The sequence below is a fragment of the Passer montanus genome, unplaced genomic scaffold (genome assembly GCF_014805655.1).
Source record: "Passer montanus isolate IOZ18808 unplaced genomic scaffold, ASM1480565v1 scaffold9, whole genome shotgun sequence".
Lineage (NCBI taxonomy): Eukaryota > Metazoa > Chordata > Aves > Passeriformes > Passeridae > Passer > Passer montanus.
The window spans coordinates 13,585,579-13,596,492 of NW_024374367.1; the positions used below are offsets into that span (position 1 = coordinate 13,585,579).

General features: G+C 48.0%; 1 protein-coding gene across 1 annotated transcript; it reads right to left on the minus strand.

Moving 5' to 3' along the window:
* Positions 1-2,050: 2,050 nt before the first annotated feature.
* PROK2 (prokineticin 2) lies at positions 2,051-9,998 on the minus strand. Its single transcript, XM_039734340.1, has 3 exons — positions 9,879-9,998; positions 5,923-6,048; positions 2,051-3,008 (listed from the first exon to the last, which is right to left on the minus strand). The coding sequence occupies exons 1-3, from the start codon at positions 9,972-9,974 to the stop codon at positions 2,883-2,885; spliced, it is 348 nt and encodes a 115-aa protein (XP_039590274.1). The 5' UTR covers positions 9,975-9,998; the 3' UTR covers positions 2,051-2,882.
* Positions 9,999-10,914: the final 916 nt, after the last annotated feature.

Here is a 10,914-nt window from a genome sequence, read left to right on the forward strand (position 1 = left end):
TTTTCTGTGGGCCATCCTGAGTCTTTTGCTGTGCTCCTCCAAGCTGGCTCCAGGGAAAAGCAGAGGGGACTGCAGGGACATTCACATTTTGAAATACTTGTGGTCACTGCTTTGCCTATTATCAGTGTAAAGCAAAGGTAAAGGCTGCCCTCCCAGCCCCTTCCACTGCAGACAGAAATTAAAGGGCCTTTGCAGGTGTTCTTGGGAAAGGAAATCTCCCCTAGGATGGGAGAAAAGATAATTGATTAGGGCAGAGTTTAGGAAATAATGGGGATGCAAAAGCTAAATCTTCCTTCCAGAATGATTCTCTCAAATCAACTAACCTCCATTGTGAGTGTCAATTAATGGAAATTAAATTACTAAAAGGGGAATCGTAATAATTATTGCCAAGTGAATATAGTAGGGATGTAGGACAGCGAGGTTTTGCCTTTATCTCTCCTACATCAGCAGGGAAGGTGTGGAGAAGCCTCTCAAGGACAAGTATGGGATAAGGCATCTCTCAAAGCTGTCCAGGAGTGTCTGCAGGAACTTCCACTGCTATAGATGGTGTGAACTTTGAACTCGTGTAATTGGGGCTGTTCTCATTACCCAGATAAATGCTTCATCCCACAAGTTAATTGGCACAAATTACAACTATGAGGTTGCTCTGCTCTCGTCTGATAAGCTCTCCTAGGATTTGGCAGGTCTGAGGTAGTCCTCAGGTACAACTGTCCACTCTTTTACAATGACATGAACCAGGGCTCCTGCCTTCAGTGGAGGCACTGGTGAATTAGGCCAGCAGGAGATGAGGAGCAGGGCTACTGTTTCCTCCCATGGTTCATTTTTTGTGCTCTGATTTAAAAACAATGGAGCAAGAGATGGGACACAGGCATATTTGGACTGCTCCTATTTTTCCTCTTGATTTTGTGTAAATTGAAATCCATAGTACTGAGCTTATTTTATGGGGACAGACATGGACAAAAAAGTGACCCCCACGCTTCCAGTGTGCTCCTCCTCTGCAAACCCAGACTTTGGGGATGCAGAGGGTGTTTGGGGAGCCCCCCTATTTAGTGACAATGGTAGAATCAGGCTTGGGGGTTGGTTTTAAATCCAGGTTATGGGAATTTCTGCAGTGCTGGCATGTCACTTTGAACTCAATAAATGACTTAGCCTTTCACCAGCCCTTTGGGTTAGTGTTGAGCCCCTCTGAGACCTCAGATCTAATACAGACACTTTGTACCTGATCACATTAATGAGAACCAGATGTAAAATTACCCTTTAGTGGCACTTCAGTCCTTTTTTTTTTTTTTTTCTATCACCACTTGCACATCTGCAGTATCACCACTGCAAAGGGGGAGGCAAAATTCAAAATTCAGAGGCACCGGAGTGGGTACCCTGAGGATGGGCTGTCTTCAGCCAGGAGGATACAATCTCTCTCAAGACTTTTATTTCCCTAACTCGTGCAGAATCCATGAAGATCTGGCAATAACTAATCCAGTTATACTTTTCTGTCTCCCAAGGAAGGTTTTGTGGAGCCCAGTACAAGGTACTTGGTAACTCCCAAGGATGTTTCTCCTGTCAGTTTTACAGGTCTGGCCGTGACACAGTGTGCTCACTTCTCCAAACCCCCCATCTCACCAGCAGCAAAGCACTGATTGTTGAAAGATGAATGACTTCACTTTTCCAGTTCCAGCATATGTTTGCATGTCTGAGAGCAAGAAACATGTGAATCTCACACAAACTGTTGGAATTCCAGCTCTGGGGACTGACGAGTAAATATGAAGTCACACAGTGTTTCATAGAAAACCCACAAATCTTATGTTTGCTGGGCTAAAGTTGGTCCTTTTAGGGACAAGCCAAGAAAAACCTCTTGTATTATTTACATCAGGATTCCTCCAAATTCTGAAACTGCAGCTTGATTGAGGAATTCATGCCTTGTAAACTACAAATTTCCCAAGAAGCAGCCAGAGGCACATAATCTTTTGCTAAGCTACCCATAAGGAGCTCTGCTAGCTTGGGTGAATCAAGTATGGGATAACAGATTACACCGAATAAAAATGAAAAACCACAATGACAAAATAATGTTATAATATTAAAATAAATCAAATCATACACTGCCATTATTCTGATACAGAATTTTTGCACAGCAAATTTGATACATATACAAGAAGTCAGGCAGCCTGTTACAATAAACTTCAGGGTTCCTTTTGTCTTTAATATAAACTACATCTTAATACATAGTTTGAGATGATCAGGTAGTTTTACACCAATTCAAGTAACAACAACTTCTCATCTTAGAACACTAAAATAAGTACATCTTTTAATGCTCTGAATACTGAAATGTTTTGTTTCCACGTGCCACTTTTTAAAAGTGTAAAAACTACATCTATTGGTTAAACCTTTACCCTAGAGGTGTGCCTAACTTACAAATAAAATTATATTAATAAAGATACGAAATGCAATGTAAATACAGTTCTTTTGGCAATTGTCATATGCTTCACACTATGCAGTTATCCAACTCTCAGTTCAATTCAGGTATTCCAAAGTGGAAAGGTGTGGCCAAAGTTTTCCAAAACTGGCAATAAACTTGGATTTTTTCATTCTGGGGTTAAACAAGAACCATGAAACCCACAAAACAGCTCAGGAATGGTCAAGCCCCTGCCCTCAGAAAGAGTTTTGCTCTAATAAAAATGTTGTTTGGCTACCCCAAAATGAAATCATCCTCCACTGCGAGTCCCTCCTGAAAACCTTGGCCACAACAGCAGCGTCTCATCTCCAGCGGATGTTGGTGAGGCAGGGCAGCGTGGTGAAGGGTTTCCCCTGGCAAGCAACCCTTTCTTTGTGTCACAACAACGAGGGAACGAAAATACTGAGCGGCTCTTTCTAGTGCGGAACAGTTCCTGCTAAAAAAAGGCGTCTTCTTTCCTGAAGTCTGGTAAACACCTGAACCTGCTGTGAGGAGTCCTGAGGCAGGCCAGGCCCGGCAGGCACGGGCAGGTGTGGTGCATCCGCCGCCCTGAGAAGGGCACCTGGGGACAGAGCAAGGGCATCAGCTGTGCTGGCATTGGTTATTTTTGGCTTTTCACAAAGGGGATGGGACTGCTGGGGTAGGTTCCTTGAGCTTTATTTGCAGCATCAGCCTCACGACATGGTTGAGACAATAGGAGGATGGCAAAAGCTTACCTACAGCCGGCAGCAGCCAAAGATTTCTTTGTTACAGAGCATTTAAAAACTTTTTAGCTAATCGCATATTTACTATTTCCCACAATCAGTGACAGGGAGAGCCACGGCACTGGTGGCTGGGGGGATGAAATGGGAGGAATAATGGGGATATGGGGAGTGCTGCCCAGTTCCCTCCCTTCACAGCCAGATTTCCCCAGGAGCACAGAGCAGATGGCAGAGGCAGCCCTGTTGTACACCCAGCCCAGCCACGGATAAGAGCAGGATGTTAGCAGTCATGTTGCTGTGTGAATCTACATCTGTGACACATGTTCTCCATTTACTCCCATTTCATAAAGGAGTTTGTTGTGAAACTACACTGGCCTTTAACATCACGTTTTGTGATGCCACTGTGCAGCACTTTCTGCGTGTCCCAATCCTGCCTTGTCACATGGCACAGAGCAGGAACCTTGGGATCCCGTGGTAATCATGCTGGAAGGGACCTCTGGAGGTCACCTCGCCTGACCTCCCTTTGAGCAGGATCCTTTCCACCACAGGGCAGAGGTTTCTCATTCCATCCCACCCTCTCCAGCCACATTGTGCTGCAGGGAGCACATATGGAGCACATTAGACAAATTTAATTGTGCCGTGACATGCACACGCACTGACAATCCTCAACAACTTGGTCACAAGCTCTGTCTCTTGCAGGAGCCAAAAAGGGCAGCCCAGTGGGAAGTGTCTGGGAGCTGTGGTGCTGCCAGCTGGCAGCACACACTGAGCGTTCCCTGGATGCAGCAAAGGAGGCACAGAGGTGCAAAGCCTCTGCCACCAGCCAGGCAGGCAGCTCTAATTCCCTCACTTCCAGATTTCTGTGTGGTTGAAGCCTAACATTTTAATATTCCAAGACTTTCTTGTGTCACTGTACAAATTTTGTCTTTAAGAAAGTCCTCCATGCATGGTGCCAAGCACCAGCCTGACTCCAGTGACACCCTGCTGGGGACAGGGGGTGGCCAGAGGGCTCACATCCCCTGCAGTGCCCTGGGCCAGCACCAGCACCATCTGAAGAGCAGCTCCAGTGCAAGAGAGGTTGTGGGTTTCCCTGGGCACCAACCTCCCACTCCTGCTGGGGACTCCCCATGGGAATCACCCCACACCCAAAACCTGAGCTCTCAGCCTTCTGACAGCTCAGGTGATTTATTCTGAACATTCCATTGCTGCAAGGAAATGTTCCTTTCATTCCCCATGCTGCCAAACCTCACCTGCCTGCAAACCCTGCCTGGCCCTGCCTCAGACCCAGCCTCGAAATTCCAGCTGGGACTGCTAATGGCATCAGTCCATCACCATCTAGTTGTTGGGAAGGAAACTAGAAGGTGGAACCCCAACTGCCAGCCATCTCCTCCAGTTATCTCCTGGCTCCCCGAGGTGCCATGGCCATGGTGGTCCCTGCTTTTGACCTATCCTGCAGGTAAATGAAAAGTTTTGGCGATCAGGGCACCCAGCTACTCCCTACACAAGTATTTAGAAGAAAGGAACCACTGAGCTAACCCTTCATCTTCAAAATAAGCTCATTTCATGTTCTCCAGTAAATCAATTTGCTTTGTGTTTCTCAGGAAGATCAGTGGAGAAATTAAAATTAACCTCATAAAGCTTATAAACATCAGTGACTTAGTGTCTGGGGTGGACAGGCATCTACTCTGATTGTAATTATGCAAGCAATCAGCTTGAAATATATCAGACAGTTTAAATTATTGCCCAATAACAATAAGCTCATAAAACCCTCTAGAAGACAATTTCTCTTATCCTAATTCCTGGTAATGGAAAGAGCCTTGCAAGAAGAAGGCAAGAAGAAGGCTACATTACATAGTAAAAATGACCATTTAGCCCCCAATATCACAGCAGAAGTTTTAAAAATTTAACTGCAATAAAATAGAGCCTTAAACTTCCTAAAGCTGAGAAAATAAACTGAGAAGCCAGGCCTTGGGGGAAACAGTGAGAGAGGCAGCTAACTAGCTGCACATTTATGATCTGGATTTATTGCCTTATATCTTCCACTTGTGATGACTCTTGGGCTGTGCTCTTCCCTGAGGATGACTCTGAAGTTCATCAGGTTCTCAAGCTCCCTGGTAACAAGCCATTCAGTCTTTTGTGTTTTAAACAAGCAGCTTTTTTCCTACTGCATAGCAAATACATAATTACATAGCCTTAAATAAATGCACTTGTTAAAATCATTGTATTAATAATACAGTGTGTGTGTATATATGTATATATACAAAGATATTTAAAATTAATAGGTAGAACAGAAACAAAGAGAGCCTGTGGGCACTTTTCTTAAGTCCAAATGTGTGGGAACACTTTCTCAACACACCAGGTGCCCCAACACCAACTGGTGACATTTTTGTGCTTGTGACAGGAACTCATCCACTGCCACTGGGGCTGGTGGCACTTGCTGTGCTCCTGCCCACACCAGGAGGGATTGGCAGGGCTGGGCTTGGGAACTGCCAGCGCTGTTCCGGATCACGCAACAAAACAAAGCAGCAACAACAAACTAATAAGAAAACAATCTGGGAAGCGTGTAGTGCTTTCATCCTCTGATTCTCTTCAGCATAATTCTGACAGTAATGCACTTCCTTACGTAGGTACCTTCATCTCTGTTCCCATACAGATGCAGGTGGCTGGATATTGTAAGGAATGAGAAGCATCCCTGCCTTTCCACCACGTCTAGGCTTTACACCATGAGATGTACAGCTCAGGACATTCCTCCAGCCCCCCTAGCAAGGTACTCACTCTGTGGCTCAAGGGGTGGCACTCGTCCCCCAGGTTCCCCATGGGGGTGCACATCCTGAGGCTGCGGATCCAGAGGCTGACGGCGCAGCACATCCCGCCCCCGCACTGCTGGTCTCGCTCGCAGGCCTGGAGTTCAACACAGCGTTAAGCAAATTACATGAATAATAAATGCAGTCCAGAAATAGGATAGATCAGGTGCTCAGGAGCTGCCTCTGGCACCCCTAAGTTATCATGGCTCATTAAGGCTGAGTAATAAGATTTAAGGCTGATTTGCAATACTTGTGTCTCCCATGGATTGGAACGTGCAGGCTCCTGGCACAATTTGGTGTTAGACCAGGTTGTTTAAAGCCAGAACCACACACAGAGCTTCTCTGGGCCAAACCCAGGACTGTCAGTGGTTTACAGTCCAAACTTCTGAGCACTGATAGATCATGGCATGTGCCACTCATTTTCCCAGCTCCCAGATCAGTGCCTGAGTGAGCTCAGGCAGGAGCAAGCACCAACTACACTAAACTTGTCACCAAAAGAGTCACCAAACCAGTCTTATGGAGAAGCTGAGATAGGAAACCATCCATTAATTGAATGAATTTTAGGGAACTATTCCTTCTAACTTCATATGATAATATCACGGTTGTGAGTGCCCTTGCAAGACTGCATGAGAGTTTTGTTAGAGAAGTCCAAGTGGAAGTAGCTAAAACAGAAGTTGAAATGTGGATTCTGTGGTTGTTATCTATAATTACACATAGCTAAAAGAGGTCTTAAGAAAAGCTTTGCATAAGAGTCCACAGCCAAAAAAAAAAAAGCTGCTGTGGTAGCATTCCCCTTCACGGGAGGCAAAATAAAAATTTTAGCCACTTACCCAATACAGCTTAGATAAGCAAAAACCAAAATGCAAACTAGTGGGTATGTTTTAAAACCCACAAACCATGAAGAGCAATTGGTGCATTAGGGTTTGAAAACAAGCTACTGTACATCTTTCAGTTACTTTTTAATCAAAAGCTTATATAGATTTAATGCAAAAACCAGTCTCCTTCCTCCAGTGAGAAATGACATCAGTTAAAGGTCCTGCTTACACCCCAAATTGATTAACTCACTGCTCTGGGTGTCTGGCAGCAGCAGTGAGAGATGGAAGGCACTGGTCAGCACTACGTAAATGGGAAACTCATAAAAACATACGTAAACGTTGATAACAGCTCTGGGGAAGGCACATTCCCAGAGTAAACATGCTCTTGAGGGAAAAACTCACTGATCTTACCTTGGGATTTACATGATAAATGGCTTTAGACTGTACTCACTGTGTAAATATTGCACTGACCAGCAGAAGCCAGATCAAAATGCAACTTTAAAGCTCAGTCAGTAGTTTAGAAAGAAGCTGTTGCATTAGGATCATTATTAAATAGTGCGTGTGACACAAACATCTCCTAAACACAGAGCTCTGTGCTGCAGCTAAGCCCAAACACAGAGCATTTGCTTGTAAGACTAATATGGCCATAAAACTACCACTCCAGCCTGCCAGGTAGATAATACTCACTTTCTGACCTCCCTCTTAAAAGGATAGATATATAAAATAATTTTAAAAGCACTCTAATGATATTATTTTGCCGTAGTCACAAATAAAAAGGCATCTCCTGTGATTTTGGCTGCCCCCAGCACACTGCTAGGGTGTCCACTGCTCAGCTGGAGTCACAGGCTCTGCTGTTTCTCACCTGCCAGCTCCTGACTCCCTTTTGTTCTCAGTTATATATCTCAAACTCCATTCATCTCTGTGGGACTGGTCCTGGTGTGAAATACCACTCAGTTGAAAAACCCACCTGGGTATGTTCTAGCAAACAAGAGTCTTGAATGTCCAGGCTGAACAATTTCTTTCCTGACCTCACACACACATATTTACATCTGGCAGAACTTTTAAGGCTCCCTTTCCAAAAAATGTATGACAAGTTTTGAAAATATTCAACCCAAGTGTTCCTGCCCACACCTTATCTGCAATGTGTAATTCCTGCTGCTGCTCCTAAACTTCCCCAAACACCACATGAGCACCTCATTTAAACACAGTTTGCTGGAAAATCAGCCCAAGAATATGTCCCAGGTGAAATGCCAGCTGCAAGGAAACAGGTTTCAGCACAAGAACCACCACTGAATTGAGGAAAGTTTGAAAAAAGTCCTTAAATTGCAAAGGAAAAACACCTTTCAGGCTCAGGGGTTGGGGAACACCTACCTCAGCTCTCATCTGAGATTTCCCTGTTCATCAAAAGCCAAAAATGCATCAAAGTGGTTTAAGCAGAAATGCTCTGCAATAGTTAATAAAGTAACATTTTCTAGTTCTAATCTATTTTTACCTTTTGCATCTGCCTTGTCCTTGATCTATTATTCAGTGCCTCACAATTACTTTATTTAATGGATTAATTATGCTTTAAAGGTGTAGCCACAACTCTAATAACAGATAAACTCCTCCTCTGCTGCTGGGAATGTTTCTACTTAGAAGAAACTTTAAATCCTCAATTATTAAAAAATTCCTTCACATTCTCTGCTCTTAAAAAAAAAAATAATCAGTCCTTGGAACTGATCTGACTTTCAGAGAAATGCCCACAAGCTGTTTCATGGACTTTAGGGGTCTGGACAGGGAGCCTGGACAGCCACAGAGAAATCCACTGCTGTGAGTGCAACTTCTGATGGTTACAAAAGACATGTGAGCTCTCAAAGGAATGCAAATGCTGAGTTATTAATCCAAAGCAAACACTTAAAAAATCATTTAACTAAAAAGTGATGCAACGCTTTGGGTTAAATAACATATTTAGGAAAAAAAAAGTATTTTCACAACCAGAGCAAATCTTGAGCCTAAAAACAACAACAACAGAGACTTGTTTGCTAGGGGTGGCTATTGAGGGGAAAAAGCAACACAGTCATAGACAAAGAAAATAAAAGAAGGAAAACCGAGTTTTCCGAGGACTGTAATCCTGCCCTGAACACGGAGGGGCTGGAGGAACTTGGGGAGCACAGCGGGCACTGCAATGCCCTGAGCCAGACCCTCTCAGGGCAGGTTTGGGGACAGCTGTGTGCAGGGATATGGGAGACAGCTCCAGCCCTGACAAAGCAGCAGGAATCTCTGCACGCTCTCAGACCAGCCTGGAAACCCCCCTGAAGACATCCCTCACCCCAAAGGAACAGACCCCACGTTGTGGCATCCCCTCATCTCAGAGACCCACAGTCCTGGCATTGCCCACGGCAGAGACTGACACATCCTGGCATCACTCACGGCAGAGAGACCCCCGGGCTCTGATAGCACTGAATCCAACCCACCCGCAGCTCCGGGCGTCCCTCATCCCCAGAGATGCCACGTCCGGTATCACTTATCCCACACGGACCCCCAAACCCTGTCACCTCTCATCACCTGGCGCTGCTTTCCCTCCCACGTCCTCGTTATCACTTATCCCAGCTCTGGCCATCCTTCACCGCACTCGGCACCGCTCCGTCCTGGCATGGCTGAGTGCGGGCAGACCCGAGTCTCGGCAGTGCTCACACAGGGAGCAGCTCCGGGCATCCCGCACGGCAGAGCGCTCCCCTCTCCCAGGACATCCCGCAGGGCAGAGCTCTCCCTCTCCGGGCATCCCGCACGGCAGAGCGCTCCCCTCTCCCTGGGCATCCTGCAGGACAGAGCGCTCCCCTCTCCAGGCATCCCGCACGGCAGAGCGCTCCCCTCCCAGGGCATCCCGCAGGACAGAGCGCTCCCCTCTCCCAGGACATCCCGCACAGCAGAGCGCTCCCCTCTCCCCGGACACCCCTTATCCCGGGCAGTTCCCGCTATCGCTCCCCGCCAACAAACCCCGACTCCCGTCCCCGCCGCGGCGGAGCCCTCTATCCCTCCCTCTATCCCTCCCTTCCTCCCTCCGTCCGTCCGTCCGTCCGTCCCTGCCGGCGCGGTCCCGTCGGTGCCGTCGGTGCCGAGCGGCGGCGCTCACCCCGGTGATGACGGCTCCGTGCCCCGCGGCCAGCAGCAGCCCCAGCAGCCCCAGCAGCCCCAGCAGCATCGGCGGGGCTCCGCGCAGGCTCCGCATGGTGCGGTGCCGCGGCCCCGGCGCTCCCCGCGGGCGCGGTGCGGCGCAGCGGAGCCGGGCTCGGAGCCGCCCCGCCGTTTTAAAGCCGGGGCTGAGTCACCCCCGCCCGGCAGCGCCGCGGCCGCGGGCGCCGCGCACACACCGCGCCCAGGTGCGCGGCTGCGGGCGGAGGGACGGGAGGGGGGAACGTCCCACAGCATGCTGGGGACATCGGCTCTGGGGGGCCTGCGTTAGGGGGAAACATCCCACAGCGGTTCTGGAGGAGCATCCCAGCGCTGGTGGAAAATCCCACAGTGTGGCTGATGGATTTTCCACAGCAGGCGTGGAAACCTGTGTGGTTTCCACAGGGCTGGCTGGGGTTCACCCTCTAGCAGGTATGAGGATGTCCCACAGCAGGTCTAGGGGTTCATCCCAAGGCTGGTTATGGATATCCCACAGCAGATTAGGCAGCAGCAGTTTAGGGGGGAAACATCCCACAGGAAACATCCCACAGCATACTGGGGACATCATGCAGAAAGTCGGGGGCAGGACACAGCAGGTATTGAGGAGATCCTGCAGCAGGATGGGGGCATTCCACAGCAGGTCAGAGCACATCCCACAGTGGGGCAGTGGTAGCCCACAGCCACTGGAGCCAGCACTGACCAGTGCCCATGTTCCCTCTGCTCCCTGGCCAGCAGCAGACCCAGACCCAGCGTTGCCCCTGCTCCCTCTGTGAACAGAAACCACGAGTAGCCCCCAACCCAGTCTCTGCTGACACCTGGCAGAGCTGTGGGCATGGCCATGTGGGGACATGCAGGCTGTGCTCATCTTGTCTGGGACAGAGCAGCATCAAAAGTGCCCCACAGTCTGAGTAAGAATGGGACCAATCCCAACCCCTGCTGGAAACCCAGAACCCCTTTGAATTCCTGTTCTCCTGTGGTTCTCCCCTCCTTGCCACAAG

Excerpts from the sequence above, each read along its gene's own strand:
- PROK2 (XM_039734340.1), bottom strand. The coding sequence starts at position 9,974 with ATGCGGAGCCTGCGCGGAGCCCCGCCGATGCTGCTGGGGCTGCTGGGG. Across the intron at positions 6,049-9,878 it reads ACGGAGCCGTCATCACCGGG|GCCTGCGAGCGAGACCAGCA; the intron begins GTGAGCGCCGCC and ends GTTGAACTCCAG. Across the intron at positions 3,009-5,922 it reads GCCACCCCTTGAGCCACAGA|GTGCCCTTCTCAGGGCGGCG; the intron begins GTGAGTACCTTG and ends CTCTGTCCCCAG.